Consider the following 25,240-nt stretch of genomic DNA (forward strand, 5'->3'; position numbering starts at 1 on the left):
TGCATAAACAAGCATCATGACAAAATATTTCGGTATAAAAAAATGTCAACAGTTGCTTTGAGGTCATTGTAATAAGATTCTTACCTTTGTTCTATTATACCAGGGAAATCTAAGGACTACAACCTAAGCAAAGTCATTCATTTAGTCAGTAGCAAGACTAAGAATAAGATTCAATTTCCTCATTAATATCCTAATATTTTTTCTCCTGACAAAATTATTTATTCCTTGTTTCAGATGACTATTTCAAAATGTCTTCATAATGCTGCCTTCCCCAGCACCCTGTTACCTCTGTGTACCCATCATCATCATCACCAGCATTTGTTTTTTATTCATTAATTCTGATTCTTCATGACCCCAAGGACTGTATTACCTCTCGGGTTTTCTTGGCAAAGATCCTGGAGCGGTTCGCCATTTCCTTCTCCCTTGTATTAAGGCAAACAAAGCTTAAGTCACTTACAGGGGGTCACACAGCTAGTAAGTGTCCGAAGCCAGATTTGAACTCTGGTCTCTCCTGGCCCCAGGCCCAGTGCTATAACCACTGAGCAATCTAGCTGTCTCACTAGAATTTATATAGCATTTTAGGTTTGCAAAGCACTTTACATTTGTTAGTTACCTCATTTTATTGTCACAACTGTAGGAGGCAGATGATGATGCTGAGATTGAGTGAGATTAAGTGATTTGCCCTGAGTGTGAAGAAGGATTAGAACTCAAGTCTTTCTGATTCTGAATCCAACATTGCACTTCATCATGGGCCCATCCTACCCCAGAAACAAAGAGGCAAAGCTTGCTTCTGAATTTGTATTCCCTCCCCTTTGAGAGCTTGGCCACAGTGACAAAGGGGAACAGATGGGGAGTCTGTTCCTTGGCTTTCATGCCACATGAGCTTATGAAAAGCAGCACTATTGATTTAACTTTCTGTGGTCCACCTACCGTTTGCATTAGCACAGCTTCAGTCATCCAGCCCCTTCTAAACCCCATCTTGTAAGATTCTAAACTACTTAATGCAATGAATTCCAGAGCTCAAGTCTTATATTGCACCATTTTGTCTTGCCAAAGTCAGACTTGGGGACTCTAGATTCTGGATTAGGACATTTTGTAGCTCCTTGTTCACCTTTTTGTTTTTTTCCCAGATTTTAGCTTCCTTCTGGGGAACTCCATCTAGGCTGGCTTGGGACTTGGGGTTCAGAGGAGCTTCTCTTCTCCTCTGCCTGCCGCAGCAACCCACCCTCCTGCCCTTTGGGCTCTGCTCCATGAGTCTTCTTTGCTTCCCAGGGAAAGCTAATCTCCCCTGCAGTCTGTCTGGGTTCTTGTTCAGTGCAAATATGATGGGCTCTGCCTCGGTCCATTCACCCCCACGCTTGGTTTCCTATTACTGAAAGTAGGGCTAGTTTCCCCTCCTAGGAGAAACATGAGGAGACTTGGGAGACACAGGAAATTGTTGAGATTCAGGGTGTGGTTGCTTAGATGCTTTTCTGGATAAAGCGGGTAAGTTACTCATTGTTCCAAACCCTGAATTGGGAGACTGAGCTGAGCCTTTACAGAGGAGGGAGAAAGGTGAAGCCAGATGACTCAATCTGCTCTGCTTTGGGGAAGGGGCACCCCATCTGGAATTGGGAAACTGCCTAAAGGCTGCTTTGGAGAGGGAGAGGGGTAGAGTTCCCATGATTGTTATCCATGGTTAAATGGCAATTAATGTGCCTTACAAATCTAGCAGTATTAAACCTCAACTACATTACTAATCAATTTAGAGACCTCATCCAATTCTATAAAACCAATAACCTCTTCAGGTGCTATAAAACATCTTTTCAAATAGAGATGAAGCATCACCAGCATTTTTTTTATTCATTCATTCTGATTCTTCATGACCCCAAGGACTGTATTACTTCTGGGGTTTGCAAAAGACCTAGTGTTTCCAAAACAAAATATGTAGTTTGTAAAACTTAAAAACCAATTGAAAGAAGAATTTACATTTGCCAGAACCCAGCAACTAACTATAAACATTTTATATATTCTTAATGTACTACTAAAAAGGACTATGATTTAATTCCAATCAAGTATATTCCCTCTGTTGGTGGAATTTACAGTCCCTCTGTATTTTAGTAGATGTTTAACTCAGCCAGTTTTTAGTAAGTTTAGTTAAGTTCTAGCAATATACAAGATACTCTTGTTGTGATGTTATGATAAAATGAATTATATGACCTAAAATAAAATGAAACAAAAAAGCAGCTCATAATAACCAACTCTTTGGTTCAGAGCATCTCTGAACTTGTTAGGGTGGTCCTCTGCAAATAAATATCACCAGTGCCATACTCAGACCTATCTGGTTTAGTGAGAGCTTATGTTTCCCCAGCATAGTCTTGAAGAGTTCAAAATTCCCCTATATCAAGATATTAGAATAGCAACTTGAAAGATTATTAGCAGGGGAATGGTGCATATTTAATAACTGGCTTGGATGGGGTATGGATGGGGGAGGAAAGCACATTTTTAAGTTTGAACTATAATGTGAACATTTACCATCACTTTTTTTTAAATTTTCTTTCTCTTTTTTATATTGATTAAGAAAATTTTTCCATGGTTACATGATTCCATGTTCTTTCCCTCCCCTCTTCCCACCCTCCTCCCATAGCCAACACACCATTCCACTGGGTTTTACATATGCCATTGATCAAGACCTATTTCCATATTATTGATATTTGCACTCGAGTGATCGTTTAGAGTCTATATCCCTGATCATATCCTCATGTGATTAAGCAGTTGTTTTTCTTCTGTGTTTCTGCTCCCACAGTTCTTTCTCTGGATGTGGACAGTGTTCTTTCTCATAAGTCCTTCAGAATTGTCTTGGATCATTTCATTGCTGCTAGTAGAGAAGTCCATTACATTCTATTGTACCACAGTGTGTCAGTCTCTGTGTACAATGTTCTCCTGGTTCTGCTCCTTTCACTCTGCATCAATTCCTGGAGGTCTTTCCAGTTCACATGGAATTCCTCCAGTTCATTATTCCTTTGAGCACAATAGTATTCCATCACCAACAGATACCACAATTTGTTCAGCCATTCCCCAAATTGAAGGGCATCCCCTCATTTTCCAATTTTTTGCTCCCACAAAGAGCACTGCTATAAATACTTTTGTACACATCTCCCATAACTTTCTTAAGTCTAGACAAGCAACAAAATTGTAAATGTGTGGTGTTTGAAAATTCCTGAGATGTGAATGCTCACACTCAAAATTTAACAATCAGCTATATTAGCAAAACATACATCAGTCCTGCCTTCACTTACTTTGTGCTCAACCTGTGGATTGAAAATGCTGGCTACAAGTGAACATCTTTCTATACATGATGTGAACAAGTCAGAAGTAGGCATGTATGGAAAGATTTCCACAATTTTCTGTCATAAAATACTCCCTTTCCAGTTTCACACTTGATGTTGTTCTCCAAGTTTCCTAAGGAAGAAAAATGTTTCGTGAAAAAGAAATGTCTATAGAAACTCAAGACATAATAAATATTGAAATAAACTGCTTCTCTCTCCCAGACTGGAGTCCCCATGCTTCAGTTTTTTTTCCCCCTACAGAAAACTGATGGCTCTAACTGAGGCAGGCAGCTAGATAGTATAGTATATAGTATATAGGAGAGCTATACACTTTTCATTAGTAAGACCCAATTCAAATCCTACCCCAGACATTTTCTCAGCCACAGGACAATGAGCAAGTCACTTAACCATCTTCAGCCTTGGATTTCTTCTCTGTAAAAGGAGGATGATAAAACCAACCTCATAGGGTTATTAAGGATCAAATAAGATAACATCTAAAACAAGCTTTGTGAACTTTAACACTATAGAAATGGTGGCTATTACTATTATCTAGAGCTTCACCCCTAGAAACTGTTAAATTGTGTTAAGCCCATGCAACTTTGCCATGTTGTGATAATTTTCCACTCGCAAAATCTTTTTTTTCACAATCAGCAAAACTGGTCTTTCAAGTTTATTTGTCTTATAAAAATGGGAATGTGTTCCAAGCTGTTGTCCCATCTGCACTCATAATCCAGGATACCACCAAATTAAGCCAGTACATTTGGCATTGTTCCATTTTCTCAGTTGGAATTGGTGGCTTTGTAATTAGATAGGAAAAAGTCTGTCTCCTGAGTAAAGAGAAACCTCATCCCAAAAGCCTACTTATGAAAGAAGAGTCTTTTTTCCTGAATTAAAAGCTCAGAAAGTATTTGTCGTTTTCTTCCAGCACTAGAAAAGTTTCAAGGTGTGACCTTGATAGTATGGCAGGATCATGTTTGTTTTTTATTAAAATCTCTTTTCTGGTCTTTTCTTGAAGTCTTTCTCTTGAACACAGCTCTGGTTGGGTATAGAGGAAAGAAAATAAATCAATAAAATCTAAGACTCAGACCACAGACAGAGATAGTAATTTGTGAACTCTTGCACGTAAGGTTCTTATGTGAAAGACTTGTTAGTTTTTTCTGATAGTATTTTCTTTCCTTTTTGGAGGGTTATAGGGATGGGGAGTGGTTGAAGGATTATTTGTGCTTTTTAAATCTTTCCAGCTTGATCATGTGCCAAGTTTTGCTTGGGCTTTGAGATTCAACCTTCAGTTGGCCTTAGATCATCTGGAATTGGAGCTTCAAAATGAAAAACAAATACTGCATATTTATTAAAGGAATTAGAAAAACACAAAGGGAAAAGAGCTTCAGTTCACATAATGAGTGACTTTTCTACTAGTATCCATCACTTTGGAGGTCCTTTGGATACCCTGCCCAGCTCCTTCCTCAGTCTTCTTGCTTCTCTGTGGTTCCTCAATGTCTGTACATCCATCATTCAGTCCTTCTTATTCTTTACAAGTTCTCTGTAGATTTCAGGCTCTTTACTTGGAAAGGATTTTCCACACTCTTAACTTTTTGCCTCTCACTTATACTCAGAGAAGGCCATTAGATTTGTCTTTGTTAGACCTTTTTTCCATGTGATCACCAAGACTCCATCTGACACTAATTTCTGCAATACAATAATCTTTATTTCTACCTCAGTTCATCTACCTACTTCAGTCCCATTCCAAAGATCTGATTAGTTTTATGGGGAAAGAAAAATGAGAAATGAAACCTTATCCACATCCTTTATAGCCACTAAGTTTTGGCCCCTTCGCCTGGATGCAAGCCTCTTGTCTTCTCTCTGTCTATTAAATCCCATATTCCCATGATGAAAGAATCATTCTTAATGCTTTTTAAAATTAAATTTTCCCCCCAATTAACAAACATTTATTTTCCCTCCCCATCTTCCAAACTGGAAAAAAATACCAAAAATAATCCATTCTTATTTTGTCCATATCCAAAAATGTTTCTTGTTCAACATATTTGTTTTTATACTTTCCTCCAAAGCTTCAGCAAACATCGAAGTACTCACTGTTACAATCTTATCTAATAATAATTATAAAAATGTTTTTTGGGGGAAATCCAAACTTCTCTCATCTTTGTGGTTCTTTATTAATATAACCCTGGCCTATGGGACCATAACTCTTTCTCTTACCTACCAAGTGCTTCATTATTTTCTGATCTAAAGCTAGTTCTTTTTAGGGGGATATTGGGAAACGTGCTATGGAAAATCTCTCCAAGACAAATCAGAAACCCATCTACTTCTTACAGTCTTAGATCATTAACTGAGGCAATAAGAAGTTAAGTCACTTGCATATTGTCCCAAAGCTATTATATGTCAGAAGCAGGACTTAAACCAGAGTCTTTCTTGTTCCAAGACCAGCTCTCTCTCAACTTTGCCCATACTGCCTTTCCTAATGCTGTTACTAGGATCAAATCTAACGTGTCCTATCTCTACTCACCTTTATACTTTGTTTCTTTCCCAAAATGCCTGAAAAGGGAGCACAGATATGCAGGACAACTTTGAAAATAACATACAGAATTTATTACATACTTTTTTTAAAAGAAAATGATATAAAATAGAAGTTTGTGGTTTCATGGAAAATCCTCTTTTTATATGTGTGGAAATAACCTTTAATCGCCTTTCTGGTTTTTTCTTTTTCTTTTGATCTGATTTTTCTTTCTTTTTTTTTATGTCTCAGGGGTCTACTCTCTTAAATCTATTCAGTAGAAACTTTCCATAATTACTCCACATAAAATCAACTTGGTCTCTTCACCATGCCCCATTGAAAAATAGAGTTTTGATCATTGCTTCCCAAAAAACATATACAGAAATATCTGAGGAAAAGAAAAACTAGTTGTTTCTCCAAAATGAAATGTTTTCTCATTTAATTCAAACTTCTAACAGACAAGGCCTGTTTTGTTTCTGGGAATAGTATCTATCAAATTTGAAGGATTGCTTCTGAGGTAGGAATTCTCTTACTTTATCCTTACTGGTCAAAAGAGTCTTATAATGTGACTGAAGTACTTGCTTTTAAATTGAAAAAAAAATAGATTACTATTTTATTAGCCTTTAGAAATGCATCTTCTCATCTGTAATTATCTCATTGGTAGAAAGACTAGGAAAATGAAAGATTAGCTACAATCAGCTGAACTGTTTATCATGCATTTTTCTTGTGATTTAAAACTGAGATGATGGATATTTCAATATGATTCCTTAAGAAAATGATATAATTCATTTTTCAAACTAAAAGTAAGCATTTAAATCATTAAATCAGAACGTAGCTATAGGTGTAAACAGGCAGATCATACATGACAAAAATAACTTTAGAAACAACAACTAAAAAGTTTGAGATTTTTAAAGGAAGGCTTTATGTTGGGATAAAAAGAAGACTAAAAACTATATATATAATGTTTTTTACTGATGTATCAGAAATTTATCTTTTTTCCCCATCCTCTTTTTAAATCTGTGATTAGTTTAGTCTTAGGGCAGAGGTTTTTTTCCATGAAAAGACATCTTTGGTTTTATGAAGAAAGCCAATGAGAAAAGATGAATCGTTTTTTAATAACATGGACAATTTATAAAGTTCATGTTCATATTAGAATGGAAGTAAAATGTAGCTTTATGTTCATTAAAAGATTCAGGTGGAGCCAAGATGGTGGATTAGAAATTGCCACCTAGCTGAACTCTCCCGGCATTCCCCACCAAACAACTTTAAAATAACACCTCAAGTCAAATTTTGGAGTAGCAGAGCCAATTAAAAAGTCAGGGAAAGATATTTTTCCAGCCTGGGGTGCAGGTCTGTCCAGAGCCCACATATGTGGCAGCCAAAGCAGCAGAAACTTAAAGAGCTCTCAGCCCAGAGATGGTGAGGGAACTGGACAACTTCTCAGAAAGAAAGAGCAAAGGATCCTTTGCTGGCACTAGATACAGCTGGATTGATTGGCAACTCTATTGCCCATACACAGTTCAGAGTTGCAGTTCCAAGGTGTAGAGGAGCATCAACACATGCATCTACAGGGGACCAGGTATTTGGCGCACAGAACAGGAAGGCAGGGACCACGCTTCTCCCTCACCTTAGAAGCACCAAAAACTATAGACATAACCCCCCCCAACCCCTGAACTAGTTCCAAATATATCAACATGAAAAAGCCTAAAGCTTGGGCCAGTGCTACACCAACCCCAGGTAAACTTTAACATAAAGTCCAAAGTAAAAAACTAGGCTAGAAAAATGAGCAAATTTTAAAAAATTTATTTTGACCATAAAAAGCTGCTACAGTATAAGGAAGACAAAAACAAACTTAGAAGAAAACAACCATGTGAAACAGTTAAAAACAAAGCCTCAAAGTAAAATGTTAATTGGATACAAGCCCAACAAAAATTGATAGAAAAGATTAATAATAAGATAAGTGGTATAGGGGGCAGCGGGGTAGCTCAGTGGATTGAGAGTCCGGCCTAGAGATGGGAGGTCCTAGGTTCAAATCTGGCCTCAGACACTTCCCAGCTGTGTGACCCTGGGCAAGCCACTTAACCCCCATTGCCCACCCTTACCACTCTTCCACCAAGGAGCCAACACACAGAAGTTAAGGGTTAAAAAAAATAAGTGGTATAGAAAATATTGGGGAAAGAAATGAGATTGATTCAAGAAAATTATGAAAAGATAATTAACAGGTTGGTAAAAAATGTACACACACACACACCCAGAAATACTGAAGAAAATAACAACTTAAAAAGCGGAATTGGCCTAATGGTAAAAGAGGCACAAAAACTCACTGAAGAAAAGAACTTTTTTAAAAGCTGAATAGGTAAAACAGAAAAGGAAATACAAAAATACACTGAAGAAAAAATTCCTTAAAAAGCAGAATTGGTCAAATAGAAAAAGAGGTACAAAATCTCACTGAAGAAAGGAATTATCCTTAGAAAATTACAATTATGCAAATGGAAGTTAATTATTCCACAAGACATTAAGAAACATTAGAAACAAAGACAAAAGAATGAAAAATAGAAGAAAATATAAAATATCTCATTGGAAAAACAACAAAGCTAGAAAATAGATCAAGAAAAAATAATTTAAGAATTATTGGACTATCTGAAAGTTCTGATCCTAAAAGGAGTTTAGATATCATATTTCAAGAAATTACCAAGAAAACTGCTTTTGTATCTTAGGACCAGAAGGCAAAATAGAAATTGAAAGAATACATCATTACTTCCTGAAAGAGTTTCCAAAAATGAAGTTATAACTAAATTCCAGAGCTCCCAAATCAAAGAGAAAGTAACTCAAGCTGCCAGAAAGAAACAGTGGAGCCATGGTTAGGATCACACAAGATTTATCACCTTCCCTATTAAAGGAATATGATATTCTGGAAGGTAGAAGAGGTAGGATTACAACCAAAAAACAACTACCCAGCAAAACTAAATATAATCCTTCAAGGGGGGAGTGGGGAAGGATATTAAATGAAATAGAATACTTGAAGCATTCCTGATGAAAAAATCACAAGTGAATAGAAAATTTGACATTGAAACAGAAGACTCAAAGGGAAGCGTTGAAAGAAAAAATATGAAAGATTAATTATACAGGACTCAGTAATGTTAAACTGTGATATTCCTATATGGAAAGATGATATATCTAACTCCTAAGAACTTTATCATCATTAGAACAGTTAAAAGGAGTTTACATGGACAGAGGGCATGGATGTGAGTTATATTGAAATGAATGGAATGGAATATTTTTTTTAATGAAGAGGTGAGAAAAAGGGATGCACTGGGAGGAGGAAGAAGGGAGAAGTAAGATGGGGAGATTTTTCCCACATCAAAGTGTCACTCAAGGAAGAACTTTTATAATGGAGGTGGGGGTGGAATACAGCAGAGGCAGGCAATATAACACTCATCAGAATTGGTTCAAAGAAGGAAGAATATATATATACAAACACACACACTCAGTTGTATATAAAAATGTAACTTACCCAGCAAGGAAATAGAGGAAGGAGATAAGAGAAGCAATACCACTCTTAAGTCTGTATCTCAAAGAGATGAAAGTCAAAGGGAAAGGACTTATATGTCCAAAAATATTTGTAGCAGCTTTTCTTTAATGACAAAGAATTGGAGATTGAGAGGATATTCGTCAGTTGGTGAATCGATGAACAAGTTGTGGCACATGATCCTGATGGAGTACTATGGTGCTATAAGAAATGTTAAAGGGATGGTTTCATAAAAAAACATGGCAAGACCCAGAGGAACTAACACAAGGCAAAGAGAACCAGGAGATCCTTGTGCACAGTGACAGCACTGCTATAACAATCAACTGTGAAAGAAAGTGATCCAAGACAACGTCAAAGTACTCATGAAAAAATGCTCTCCACCTGCAGAGAGAAAACTGATGAATTTAGAGTGCAAACTGGAGATACACTGAGGACCCTGTGATCCATTCCAGGACCTACCTCCCCCCCAATGGCAGAAACCATAAATAGAAGCAAATACCTGCTGACAATAGATCTTTATCTAATTTCTCTATATCTAATCTATCTTTATGTGTGTGTGCGCACTCTTTCTCCAGTCTCATGCCCCTCATCTCTATGTTCCATAAAGAAACTTTGTGAAAGTGAAAACTGAAGAGACCCCCTACTGCTGAGGGTAGACAGTGGCCTCTAGCTGATCTCCCTCCCTTCCTGGTTGACCAAAGGCAACTGAGCCTACAATGTATACTTTTCTGTTTATTTTTCTTGCTATTTTTTGAAAATATGACTATAATATATAAATATTTTTGTATAATTTCACATGTATAGTTGACATCATATTGCTTGCCTTCTGTAGGTGATGGAGGTATGGGAAGGAGGGAAAGATTTTGGAACTCAAAATAGAAAAGGAAAACAATGTTAAAAATAAATATTTTTAATAGTCATCAAGTAAATATTAATAACTTCACTCATAGAAGCTAAGCCATTGCCATTCTTTCTGCTAGTCACCATTTCTATCACCATATTGTAACTACTTACTTATTCCTTTTTGTTGACGATGCACATTTTTTGGCACACATTAGGTGATTAATAAATATTTTATTAATATTTAAGTAATAAAATAAACTAAATTTGTGACTTCTTTATTGTAATCCCTCATGGGATAGAAATGTACCTTTCTGGGCAGTGAGTCCATTTTCAATGTCCAAGCAGTTATGTAAAACTATAGTTTCCAACAGAGGGTGAAGTTCATTAGGGAACCCTTAGACGTCATTGCTTGTTTAGTGGTCTTGCTATTAGTTCTTGGAACTGATGATATCAGCCTCATGGGAGCAAGGACATACACCTTTGTGAGCTTTGAATGGATTGGTCTGGAGTTATGTATATGTTTTTGATCAGTGTTATAGGAATCTGTTGTTCTTAGTAATAACTCCAGAGCTGCTTTAGTACTTGGAAGGTATGTGTGTAATTTGACCTCTTTGTACCCTGTGTCACATCCAATGTAAATGAACATCAATATTTTTTTATTGCATTCTTGTTTAACACCCAGGAGTTCTCTGTTAACTGTGTTTACCTATAACGTATTTATAACACATTTAAACTAGATGTCCCATTTTGGCTAAGACAAAAAGACCTGAAGCGAATACAACAGTTATTTCTGAGACTTCCCATTAAACTTATAAGTTTATCATCTGATCACTTCTGTTTAAACATTTCATACATATTTAAATATTTTTGTCCATATAAAGCTATAGTACTTCTCTCTTTCATCTATTTATAGCAGAGGTTTACTTTAACTTTATGTGCATTTAATTTCAGATTACCCTTATGATAAGGGATCTTAAATGTTAGAAAATTTTAAAACATCTTTTAGAATTTTTATATTAATTTTATTTTCCCTTAAAAGCAAATCTTATAAGAACAAATTTCTTTTAATTATTTCTTTTTCTTATATCTAGTTGGGGGAAAGTATGTTTTAAGTAAATACCAAATAGATTGATCTGAAAATTTTTCTGATATTACTCTCAATAAATTATAGTTTCTCTGTCCTGATCTTTATGTTTACAAAATGGAAATATTAGGCTAATGGCAACTCTTCTTACAGAGTAATTTTGAGTAAATTGTTTTTTTAAAAAGAATTCTGAACTATTTTTTTAATTTATTGTAAAATGAAATTTTTCATTTTTGTTTTAAAATGAAAGTTATATCAAAGCTAAGCATTTCTCACTGACATCTTGGCTACAACAAAACACAGGTTAATTTTGGCATCTTATTTTTTTTGGACAAAATATAAATTTTATAAATCTGAATTGCCATAATACATGAGACCAGATAAATATCGAATATGTTCCTTGTAGAGCAGTCATTATATAGTCGTGACGACATAATTTTCTTGGTCTTCTTTATCTAAACACATTGCCCTGTGCCTATTGATAACCACTTTTTTAAAACCTTTATCTTCTGTCTTAGAATCAATAGAGTGGTAAGGGCTAGGCAAAGAGAATAAAGTGACTTGCCCAGGGTCACACAGCTAGGAAGTGTCTGAGGTGAGTTTCAAACCTAGGATTTCCTAACCCTGGGTCTGACTCTCAATCCACTGAGCCACCTCACTGCCCCCCAGTAATTTTCAGTTGCATAAACAAATGTTTGTTTTTCCTCTCAATCTTGACCTCAACTACAAGCAAATAAAGTGAGCATGGAAGAAATTATCTTTCAGATCTATAGATAGGAGAAGAGTTCGGTGACCAAACAATATAAAATGCATGTTTTTTTAGATTTATTTGTTTTTGATATTGATTGATTGAATTAATTAATTTAGAGTATTTTTCCATAATCAGGATTCATGTTCTTTCCCTCCTCTCCTTCCTTCCCCCTCTTGGAGCCGACAAGCAATTCCACTGGGTTTTACATGTATCGATGTTCAAAACCTATTTCCATATTATTCATATTTGCAATAAGAGTGATCTTTTAAAGTCAACATCCCAATAGAACCATGTGATCAATCATATGTTTTTCTTCTGCATTTCTACTCTCACATTTCTTTCTCTGGATATGAATAACATTCTTTCTCATAAGTCCCTCAGAATTGTCCTGGATCATTGCATTGCTATTAGTAAAGAAGTCCATTATATTTGATTGTGCCACCATGTAAAAATGTAAGCTTTATTACATAAAAGTAAAAGGTTTAGCACAAACCAAATCAGCACAGCCAAAATTAGAAGAAAAACAGAAAACTGGGAAGAAAATGTTTACTGCATTTCTATAATAAAAATTTCATTTCTCAAATATTTAGAGAATTGAGAAAATTTATAATGAGAGCTTTCCCCAACTGATAAATGATCAAAAGACATGAACAGGCATTTTTCAGAGGAAAAACTCCATTAAAGCTCTAATCCAGTGCCTCCTTATGATACAGAGATGATCCTGGCTTCTCAAAGGACAACCATGTTAACAGATATATGGCAGATCCTACCAAGCTGGAAAGACTTCCAGAATAATTCTTGGAGTGAACCAGTCCCTCTGGGCATTAAGAAAAAGTCATTATTAGGTTAGCTAGAGAGCAATGAATATTTGAACCACTATCACTCTAAAAGACCACCTATTAAATAATGAAAGTATTTTGGTCTGCTTTTATAGAGGCAACAGCCTCACTGAAATGATTTGAGATCCTTGAAATATTTAGCTTGTGGTCTCTTAGTGCTTGACACCCACTATTTGGAAAAGAAAAGAACAATTACATTTTAACAGAAAACATGATACATTTAGCTTTGGCTTCTTACATAAAATACACTAAAGATCTAATCTAGTTTTTTTTAAGAATTATAATTATTCCTTGATTTATAAATATTATAATCATTCCTTGAATGAATGAACATATATAATAGATTTTAAAGTAGTGAACATGAAATTCATATGAAATCATAGCTACATAAAATAGAACAGAAACAACTTTACTTTCAGTAGTAAGCAAGCACCCTAACTTTATTTTAGCCATTCTATTTCTAAAATAGAACTTGTGAACATAAATGACTCTGTGCCTTGTCATTTACATCTAGAAAGTAACTGATAAATTACATAACATCAGTCAATCAATCATCAAGTTCCACTTTAAGAATATTTCCTCAGCAGAAATTCTAGATCTTCTACAGCTGTATCTAGTCCATTAAAAAGGGGGTAGGAGGGAGAGAGAGAAAGAATAGATACATGGTAGTTGACAAGAGTTATTTGTAACTAAAGGGATCAGAAAAGGTTTCTGGTAGATAGCAATACTTCAACAGTCTTGAAGAAAACCAGGGATGAGCTGAGGCATCAATGAGATGGGGATTCACTCTAGGCATAGGAATGATAAATGTTGTTTTGTGTTAGGATTAACAAGGAGCTCGGTTTAATTGGAATCTAGAGTACATGGGAGCTATGGGTTGTATAATAATAACACATGTACAACCTTTATCATGTTACCTGTTATCTTGGGGAAGGGATGAGGTAGGAAGTAGGAAGAGAACATGAATCACAAAATATTAGAAAACAATTATTTAAAGTTGTATCAACATGTAAAAACTTTTTTTTAAATATAGAGCATTCAGAAGCAGCTAACTGACACAGCAGATAGAGTACCAAAGCCTAGAGTCATGAAAAACTCATCTGGCTGAGTTCAAATGTGGCCTTATTAGTTGTGTGACCTTGGGCAAGTCATTTAACCCAGTTAGCCTCAGATTCCTCATCTATAAAATGAGCTGGGGAAAGAAATGCCAGACCACTTCAGTATCTTTGCAAAAACAAAGCAACAACAACAAAAAAAAAACCCTCAAATGAGATCATTAAGAATTAGAAACAACTGAAAAATGACTGAACAACAAATAGTACCTGAAGGAAGGCAGAATAGTTATATAATTGTTATATTAAAATGTAATTAGTCTGGAATGGTAGATTAGGGCCAAAATGATAAATGTCAAACAGAAAAGTCTATGTTTTTTTCTTAAAGGAAATTGGGAACCACTGGAATATCTTAATTAACATAGCTCCCTTAAATTACATAACAAAGAAGTTAACTGAGGAAAAAAAAGGGTTCAGTTGATTTCGTTTTGCTTATTTGGTCAGACAGAAATCCAGAATAAGATATCTTGATATATCAAATTTCACATCATACTTTAATAAATTTTAATACTTTTAAACTCCTTTGAAGAATTTAGTTATTTCTATAGAATTTAGAATATAGAACTAAAAGAGACCTTGGAAATTATTCCAACTTTCCTCCATTTTCTAATAAATGAGGAAAGTTGACTTACAGACAATGTAATTCAGATCTGAAGCATTCACTTAGTGCTTCAGGGTTTGCAAAACATCCTGTAAATATCTCATTTGTTCCTCATAAAAACCTTGAGACATAAGTGCTGTTATTATCTTCTCTTTATAAATAAAGAAACTGAGGTAGAGAGAGTTAGAGTAACTTTCCCAGAGTTGCACCACTAGAAAATGTTTGAGGCTAACCCAATCACCCTAGAATTCGTTTAAAAATCTTAAAAGTGAGTATTCATATGTTCATAGTTTATTAAGAAGGAGCCTAGATCCTAACAGTAATATGTGTTCAAAAGGCTAAGGGATATAAACATACTTGGATGACACCACATTGCTTTAACCCAGGTATATAGATTTTACCTTTTCTTTTACCAACAAATCTTTAAAAGATTTTATGAAGAACTTGAAGAAGAATATGTTTGAAGTTGGCTGGATTTCTCTGAAAGTAAGGGCTTTTTTGTCTTGTTTTTAATTTTTTCATTGACATGAGGGAACTTCTGGTATAGAAATTCCCTTCCCCAATGCCAATCATTAACTTTGATGAATTTAGAGAGTTCCCTGAAGCACTGAGAAGTGCCTGTGTGCTTGATTGTATGTGTATGCATGCTTGATGGGGGGAGGGGAGAGTCGGAGGTGACAGCTTTAAATCTGGTTTTCCTGAGTACCCAGGGCTGACCCTTACCTTATACACCATTTTGCCTCCCATTTTAACAGTTGAAGGACCAGGTATGTCAATTGAGGCAAAAATATAATTTTGCTTTGAAATTAAAATTTTCATCTTATTATGTATTTTCTTTTTCATATAGATTTTTTTAAATGTGCTATCAACTGGCACAGCTTGGTCCTTTGAGATATTTTTAAATTCCATTCTTTCTATTGATAAAATACAAAAAATAAAAAGTCAAACAGTACTGATACAGAAACCTAGACCTTTTGGTGGAGCAGCTTAAATACAGTTAGTGTTTTAATTAGGGCATATTTATAGAACTGAGGAATAACTGTTATTATTTTTGTATGATATTAAACAACCTAGGATTTTAATTTCGTCGTGAGTTTTTGAAAGGTAGGACTTACTAAACTGAAAAATGAACTGGATTGCGATAAAGTAAGATTGATTTTTTGCTTCAAAAATGTACTTTTTTCACTAACTGTCTTACATTAATAAAAGTAGGGTCCTGAGAAAGAGATTGCGTAGATATTTTCCATTTTCCATTTATTTTCTTTCTGTTTTTTTTTAACTCAGAGGAGATAAGAAGTACTTTCTAAAACTAGCATAAGAAGCAGAAAATTCTCTCCCACGAGACAAAAGATTTTTGTTTGTAGACAGTGGCTTATACTTTGATGGGAATAGTTTTCAGTCTTTGTGTTACATCTTTCAATCACAGTAAGCAAGGTACTTTTGACGTTGTTTTAAAATTTCATTTACAAGAATGACTAACCCCCCAAAAAATGTTTGATCATTGTCCGAGGGGTGAGGGAAAGGAATTTGGGTCCCAAGATGGCTATCTGTACAAACTAAAATGTTCTATTCAGGACACTCCTACCAGGAATTGAGTCCAGGATGTTTATGCTACATTATCTCCAACTTTCAGTAGATAATATTGTGCATGTTGAAACCTGGAAGGGAGCCTGAAGACAAGAATACAGCATCATCTGTGCTTTTAGCTGAGGTTCATATTAAGGGGCATCATACTTATTGGTATGTAAGGAACTCTCTGGTCCCATACATGCAGCCCTGGAATGACCAGGGTAAAGAGGGAATAGAAAGTCCCTTAATTGCAGTTTACAATTACCCAACCTGGGTAGGGCTGGGTTGGTGAGTCTTTCATATCTTTTATATATAATCACACTCCTCATGTTCAGCTTGCATTAGTAAGGACTGCTGGCAGCAAGTGGGTAGAGCCCTGGGTCTGGAGACAGAAAGATCTGAGATACTAACCTGGCAACTCAGCTTTAAAAAGAAAAAAAAAAAATAACCACTCCTCCTCAGTTTCCACATTTGTAAAATGGGGGAAAAGCACCCACTCTACCTGGTTGTTGTGAGGATAAAATGAGAGGATATTTGTCAAAGCATTCAGCACAGTGCCAGGCACTTAGGGGGTATGTAATAAATGCCCATCTCCTCTCCACGTTAGTTATCTGTATATGGTGACTGTTTGACCTTAGTAAACAGAGCCCAGCAAAACAACCAATGAAGGCAGCCCAGCACATTTAGGGTTCAGATGAATGTTTCAAATAAACCTTTTGAGAAGGACACCCTTCGTGGGGGGCTGTGGCAGACTTGAAAGAAGAGATTTTAAGAAAGACATCTTCCTAAACTGGATTCATTTCAGCCAACTTTTATTGAGCATTATCATAAGTGTTGTAAGTGACTAAGTGTTGGGGATACAAGAGCAAAACAAAAGCCATCCCTACCCTCAAGGGGCTTATTGTGGGGAAAAGACGGGGCAGGAACCTGTACAGTTAAGTCTAAAAGACTTGAAGGAAGAAGCAAAAAAAAATTTCATGCATGAAGCAGCACCTGAATAGTCTTGAATTGAGGAGAGATGAGGGGAGGCTGGAGAGGGGCTCCTACAAATGCAGAGGCAGAGGCGGAGGCGGCATCCTAACATTCGGGAGCGGCTCTTGTACTGTCTCACTTGGCTGGAAAGCATTGAGGAAAGGGGAATAATAGGAGATGACAGGAGAAGGGTAGTCAGGCTTTGGATTGTGGGGGAACTTAAAACAGATAACAGGCTGAGTAGATTGAGAGACATGAGGGGACCCACTAAAGCCTTCTGAGCCTGACAGGGATATGGGGGACCGTTTGCATAAAGCAAAGACTGGAAAGAAGGATATCGGGAAGTTTTTATAGTAATCAAGGGGAAAAGTAATGAGGGCTCAACTCTTAGGTAGCCACCTAAGTGAAGAAAAGGAAGAAAAATCAGGACAAGCCATAGTGGCAGCTCAATGATTAGAACACAGGAGGTGGGAGAGAGGGAAGAGGAATTCGCAGCCTTTTCTGTGAGGCAGACTCACTTGGCATTCTGAAGAATCCTACAGGTCCCTTCCCAGGATGATGTTTTAAATTACATAAAATACATAGGACTACAAAGGAAATCAATGATACTGAAATATAGTTATCAAAACATTTTTTAAAGTTAATAATAGCTAGTGCTTTAAGATTTTCAAAACACTGCATAAATATTTGAACTTCACTATAACTGTGGGAAGTCAGTGCTATCTCTTATGTTATCCCTATTTTATAAATGAGGAAACTGAGGCAGAGTTTGTGACTTGCCCAGAGTCACATGGTTAATAAGTGTCTGAGGCCACATTTGAACTCAGATCTTCCTTACTCCAAGATCCAGTATTCCATTCACTGAACCACCTAGCTACAGTTTAAGAATTCCTGGTCTTCAAAAAAAATTAAAATTAAAAAAAAAAATAATTCCTGGTCTAGGGAGCATCTAGGCAACTCAGTGGATTGAGAACCAGATCCTGGGTTTAAAGTTGGTCTCAGACACTTCCTAGCTATGTGACCCTGGGCAATTACTTAACACCCCCCCCACACACTGCCTAGCTCTTACCACTCTTCTATCTTGGAACCAATACATAGTATTGATTCCAAGATGGAAGGTATGTTTTCTTTTTTTGTTTGTTTAAGTGCTATTATTTGCCAAGCATTTATTGAATGTCATGTTAATGTAAATATAGTATTGGAGGGAAGCATGTCAGATCCCATCTGCAGAATTGAGGGACCTCCCTTGTTATTGCCTAGCTAAGAAGTGTCTGAGACCAGATTTGAACTCATGAAGATGAGTCCTCCTGACCGCAGGCCTGGCACCTCTATCCACTAAGCCACCTAGCTGCCTGTGTTTAAAACCACTTGGAGTCTCTTTAAAAATTTGTGGCAGTTATTGGAATCATTCTGGAGTAATCTTTTATTGTCTTCAAACTTAAACCATTTAAATTTACTTCTCCAATTATATAAAGTCATTAGATTTTGCCCTAAAAGGTCTAGTCTGGCTTCCAGCCTACCCTTACAGGGAAGTGATGTAGTGCACAGAGCACCAGCTCTCAAGTCACACTGAGGTTCACCTCCTGCCTCTGGCACACACTCTCTGAGCCTGGGCCTCTGTTTCTCCTGGAACGCCTTTGAAGTTTCTTCCAGCTCTAAGTAATTCCTTTATCCTACAGTATCCTGCTATAACTCTGAAAGATAGTCGTGCAACCTTGACTAAATATATTCCTCTGTGGAAAACCCGTAGCTTTACAAAGCATTCTTGTTCCAGTGTCTCTGATGCTGAATGTTCTTTATGTTGAACTAAAATCTCCATCCTAGTCATTCACACCGACTGGCCCCATTTCTTTCTCTAGAGCCCTGTAGAACTGTTCTGTCTTCTTTCTGATGGGTCTTTGAATATTTGAAGAGTTATCAACCCCCTTAGAATTTCTCCCAGGCTATCTCTAAATCCTTTAACCAGCCCTCAGAGGGTGGAGTCTTAAGTCTCATCACACTTTTCCTAATCTCTCTCCTTCTCTTCCCATACCCCTGTTTGTCATCCCCTATAAAATGTCATGCCTGGACTTGAACATGGCACCACAAAAGGACCTGGCCCCAGTGTAGAGTAGGAAACGTGATCCAAGAATAAAACAATACCTACCCACAGGGAACTTGGCTTCTATTTGGGGTGATAGACATGTATGTCTCTATATGGGATAATTATAAGGAGTATAAATACAAAATAGTTCAAGAGAAGGCAGTTTGGGACATGGGGAACTAAGAGTTTGAGGAATCAGGGAAAACTTCATGCAGGATGTGGTACTTAAAATATATTTGCTTCCAAAAAACAAAGAGATTTGAGTTCATTTTTTTAAAGGGGCAGGTGGGATACTTCCAGATGTAAAATGCTACACGAACTTTCCAACAAGGCCACAGTTCTATTTTTTCTTGACTGTTGTAACAAAGACTTCTCAGGAATCTATAAATATTTGAAATGCAAAAACAAGGCATCAATAAAACAAAAAAATGGTGCTTATAGTTTTTAATAGGGCTGTACATCCTATTACTTCTATTATTACTATACTTCCCATTAAATATTCTATAGCCTCTCTCAGCTTCATCAATACTGTTCCCTCCTCATTCTCTTCCTCTCCCTCTGGCCCCCTTTCCTATCTTTTGCTGACTCTTGTCCTCTTGACTGTGAGGGGGTAACATAATATGGTAATCGAAGGAGGACTGGCCTGGAATCCAAGTTCTGCCAATTCAGCCTGCCATTTGCCAGCTCTGAGAGAGTTTACTTGTCTCCTGTGCCTCTCCTCTTCTATATTTCTCAAAGAATCCTGAGAGTGAGTGGATTCGGTTACTGCTTTGTCCCAATTCTAGGTTTTTACCTGCTGTGGCTCTGAGATGACACATCCATCTGTAGTGGGTTAAAGTCACCATGCTATTACAGGTGGCACAGTGGATAGTGCCAGGCCAGGAGTCAAGAGATATCTGAGTTCAAATCCAGTATGACCCTGGGGAAGTCACTTCACCTTATTTGCATTGGTTTCCTCATCTGTAAAATAAGGTGGAGAAGGAAATGGCAAATCACTCCAGTATCTTTGCCAAGAAAACCCCAAATGGGTTCAAGAAAAGTTGGACACAACAAAAATGTCTGAAAAACAATAATTATTACATTTCACAGATCGATGACTTAATCAGGTGACCCACCACACACACACCCCATACCTTAATTAAAAATAGTTTTGTTTTGTTTTTTAATCCTTACCTCCTGTCCTATAGTTTTTTCTTTAATAGTAAAGAGTTTTTTTAACTATAAAAATCATAGCTATTTTCCTTAATAAGGACTCTCGTATGATCTTTTAAGCAAGCACATAAAGGAAATGTTATGTCATCTTTCTGTATCGTGGGGTTACAGCTTTCTGGTATAGCACCCATTCTGCCAATCTACAAAAAAGACTTCAGCTTTTAAGATTTCTTACTTCTTGGTTGACCTATGACTTTAAGAGAAGACATAGTTAACCATTTGTGGAAGAAGTCAAGACGGTGGCCCCAGATGATTGGTTGCCACCATTGTGCTCAGGATATTGTTAACAAGCTTGATAAGAAATGTAAAAATTGAAGTTTCTCCCTATAACTTTTATTCATTCACCCCCGTAAGTAAACTATGAATATCCTTTGACCAGTGATATCTCTAGGAAGAAATCAAATGAGAAGAAAAGGTCTCAAATATACAAAAATATTTGTAGCCACTCTTTTCAGTGTGGCAAAGAACTGGAAACTAAGGGGCTTCACATCAGTTGGGGAATGGTCTAGGAAGGAAGTGAGGTATAAGTGGGAGAGTGCTGGCAAATATTTAACAAATAGCTCTCCAGAAGGGAAAATGGACATGCAACACACTTTAAATTTAATCAGCATTTTCTGTCATTTTCTTAAGCCTAGATATTTAACAAAACAATAAATTAATCCTTAATTTGTATCATTGACCAGTTTCCAGGGTATAAATGTTCATGCTGAAAACTTAAGAAGCAGCTCTCATGGTAGGAGCTGACTTTAGCACATCCCTAGTAATGGCTGCACAAATTATGATATGTGAATGAGAAAAGAGAGGGAGCAGAATCAGGAGAACAATCCCAATATTATCAAAGCAAACAACTTCAAAGACTAAAGAACTTTGATCAATGCATTGACCAACCAGGATTCCAGAGGACTAAAAATAATCTATGCTGCCCACTTCCCAAGAGGGAGGTGATAGCAACAGGGTTGCTAGTTGTTGTTTTTTTTTTAATTGCATATTTGTTACAAAGGTTTTGTTTTTCTTTTATTATTTCAAAGGTGGGAGAAGGACATAAAAATGCATGTTAATTGAATATAAAATTAAAAACTTTTTCAAAAGTTTATTCTTTCAGCCTGCTATAGTTTATGCTTTTCTTCTCATTTGTGTTTTTCCAGCTTCCCATTGTTGAAAAAATAAGAACCATTGCTCAGAAAGTCTACGGGGCCAAAGATATAGAGCTTTCTCCTGAGGCACAAACTAAAATAGAACGTTATACACAACAGGTAAAAGTAACAGTGGGTGGGAAGGGTTAGGGAGGTGTCCTAAAAACTTGTCTCAGGAATTCTTAGATGCTAATCTTAAAGCTAAACATTGGCAGGTGTCCCTCTAGATTATATTAACTGAACTTTCTTTAATCTGCTTTTATTTTCAACAAGATGCTATTATGAGCTCCTTGGGTAAAAAAAATGTTTATTAACTTGAAAAGGGGAGAGAGAGAAAGAGAGAGAGAGAGAAAGAGAGAGAGAGAGAGAGAGAGAGAGAGAGAGAGAGAGAGAGAGAGAGAGAGAGAGAGAGAGAGAGAGAGGTCCTCATAGATTTATTGCTGCTTAAGATATTATTCATGTTTGCTAGTCTTGACTAATTTGCAATGAATTCCTAAACCCAGTGACTGAATTTCAGTTATTTCTGCTCTGCTGATTATCAACTTTGAATAAGCCATGCCATCCACCTTTTCTATTCCTACTTGTATAAAGTTAAAAAAGTTATAAAACTGTCCTGAACTGGGTCTGCCACAAATTTACGTAGTCTCACTTCAGTGAGGTCCTTGGTTAAGTGGCTAAGTAAAAAGCTGTACAAAAGGCAGCTATTTAGCATGATGGATAGAGAGCCAGTCCTGGAGTCAGGAGGACCTGGGTTCATACCTGGCTTCAGACACTTCCTACCTGTGTGACCCTGGAAAAGTCACTTAACCCTGTCTGCCTCAGTTTCCTCATCTTTTAAATGAGCTGGAGAAGGAAATGGCAAACCACTCTGGTGTCTCCACCAAGAAAACCCCACACAGAGTCAGACACAATTGAAATGACTAAACAGCAAGGCTTTTCACATTTCACAAGGTTAACAGCACATCAGGAGTTCTTAGAATGTTCTGGGTGTTCTGCTGGTCCACCAGAGAGTCTACTTTCTTTTGAAGAGATTTTGCTGTTATAACGCTCAGGAACTTTTCAAGAAATTCTGAGCTCCCTTGGAAGAAATCTTACTTTCTCTCCCTCTAGAAGGTTTTTTTTTTCTCCCTTTCTCTGTGCCAGTTGAGGAAATGTATTTTAAAAGTTATTATGTGTCAGCTTTGGAGTTGTCATTAATTAGTAAAGAATTCCTAACAGGGGGCTCTCTCTGCTATTTAATCCAAACCCGGCTCAAGGACACTGTGCTTTTGTCTGACACTGCGTGGGACTTCCTGCCTTTTCACCTTTGAGACTTTGGTTCAAGTTTAGCCTTCGGTCCTTGAAAATAAGAAGTTTTCATGAGTGACCTCCTGGTTCTTAGAGTATATCTGCAGATCAAAAAGCTGTGATTCATAAATTAATACAATGGGGCCTCTTTGCATCCTGATGTACTCAGAATGAGTAAGCCCATGACTAAAAGTCTCTCATTAAAGGACATTTCATCCAGATCATCTTTCTATAAATAGGGTATTGACCACCTTAGAAAGTAGATTTCCTTTCTGAAAAGCACACACACACACACACACACACATTTTGCAAAAGAGTGGGATATTAAGACACTAACAGCTTTACTTATAGCTATTAGTCTGATATGAAACTATTTTGCCAGATATCAGTCAGTATTGATCAAGCACCTACTGTTTGCCTTGCCTTGCATGGGATTAACATTGTTACCACCAGGATCTTTTCCTAAAATGCAAGTTAAGATTGAACATATGTAGGAAAACGTTTTGATTCTTCAAGAAATATACATGCTCAGTGGCTCAGTGGGTCAAGAGCCAGAATTAAGAGATCCTGGGTTCAAATTTGGCCTCAGACACTTCCTAGCCATGTTACCCTAGGCAAGTCACTTAACCCCAAATGCCTATCTCTCACCACTCTTCTGCCTTGGAACCAATACACAGGATTGATTCTAAGAAGAAAGATAAGGGTTTAAAAAAGAAAGAAGGAAAGAAAGAAAGAGAGGGAGAAAGAAGGAAGGAAGAAAGGAAGGGAGGGAGGGAGGGAGAGAGAGAGAGAGAGAGAGAGAGAGAGAGAGAGAGAGAGAGAAAGAAAGAAAGAAAGAAAGATAGATAGATGAGGACTCAACAGATTTCATTTCTTTCCTTTCAGGGTTTTGGAAATTTGCCTGTTTGCATGGCAAAAACCCACTTATCTCTTTCTCATGAGCCTGAGAAGAAAGGGGTCCCAACTGGTTTCATTTTACCAATTAATGACGTCCGGGCCAGCATCGGTGCTGGGTTCATTTACCCATTGGTTGGAACGGTGAGTGATATGCCCCCACAAATATTTTTCCATGCCTTGTTTTTATTAATACTGACTTTCTCCAATTCTACCATCTTCTTTGGAAATCAGAGAGACCCAGGGGAAACTGAAGTTTATATTGCCCAAAGGGGCTTTTGTTGCTTTCTATATTAAAAAAATAATTTCAACTTCTGTTATCAAATCATAGGGGAAATTGCTTATATCTAATATTTACTATCTGAAATGTAATTTGTATTGCATATTTGGCTATTTACTGAGGATGAAAATGCATTTTTAGCCGTAAAATCCAGCTGTTAATAACACGAGTACAACCCGTTGTAGATAGTTTATTATTCTTAAAGAGTAAACTTGATTTTCCCAAATTCTAGTATCTAATTGATATGCATAGGATAAGTCCTTAACAAGTGTCTATTGAATTGAATAAAATAACTAATTGTGCAATAAATGTAATATATATACCAGGACTTAGATATACAAATCATTATTATCTTTCAAAGCAGTCCTTTCATTCAGTGGGCACACTTTGCACCATGGCCACTTCTTAAAATAGGCCAGATTTCTATCAGAGTCCAATTTAATGACCAAGTGAGCAATCAGGCACAGTTATAAGGGGCAGCTGTGTGGCTCGGTAGATTAAGAACCAGACCTAGAGAAAGGAGGTCCTGGGTTCAAATCTGTCCTCAGATACTTCCCAGGTTTGTTACCCTGGGCAAGTCACTTAACCCCCATTACCTACCCTTTACCATGCATCTGCCTTGGAACCAATACATAGTACTGATTCTAAGACAGAAGGAAAGGGTTTAGGAAAAAAACAAAAACAAAAAAATCAGCCATTTATAAATACCTACTGGATGCTCATCTATATGAGTATTAATAAAAAGTGAGGCATTATTCATGCTGAAAGTAGTCCCATTTGTTTGGTTCTGCAAACTGGTAGAATTAATTAGAAAATTGAACCAAATTTCTGAATTTGAAGTTGATAAGCCTCTAAGCCTTCTATTTTTTTCTCAATTTTATAACTGGATCAGTTATCATGTTACTGATCAAACAAGAAATGGAGCTCTTAACCCTATGAGGAACAGGAATCCCACAAACTATGTGAATGGTCCAGAATGGTAAAAGAGCCTGGGATGTTGGGATGAGCACCGGTCCTGTAGGGAGAAGATTTGAGTGAAATGCAGAGAATCACTGAGTATCAGGAAGGGACCTGGAAGGGCTCAATCTTTGCATTTGGTAAGGGAGGAAGCTCTGCTCCAGAGAGAGGAAGTTACTTGACCAAGGTCACACAGCTGGCAAGGAGAGGCCCACATGTAGACACAGATCCTCTGCACTGGGGCTCCCAACCCCACGCTGCTCCCCAGCTCTGCCAC

The 25,240-nt window shown here is 36.9% G+C and overlaps 1 protein-coding gene across 1 annotated transcript in view; it reads left to right on the forward strand.

Annotated features, from left to right (window-relative positions):
- MTHFD1L (methylenetetrahydrofolate dehydrogenase (NADP+ dependent) 1 like) overlaps window positions 1–25,240 on the forward strand; it is a 200,983-nt gene that overhangs the window by 128,431 nt on the left and 47,312 nt on the right. Inside the window, exons 23-24 of the mRNA XM_044671679.1 lie at window positions 21,558–21,665; window positions 23,718–23,870. Of these exons, the coding sequence (XP_044527614.1) occupies window positions 21,558–21,665; window positions 23,718–23,870 (261 nt within the window). The remainder of the gene's footprint in view (window positions 1–21,557; window positions 21,666–23,717; window positions 23,871–25,240) is intronic.

Source organism: Gracilinanus agilis, chromosome 4 (genome assembly GCF_016433145.1).
Source record: "Gracilinanus agilis isolate LMUSP501 chromosome 4, AgileGrace, whole genome shotgun sequence".
NCBI lineage: Eukaryota > Metazoa > Chordata > Mammalia > Didelphimorphia > Didelphidae > Gracilinanus > Gracilinanus agilis.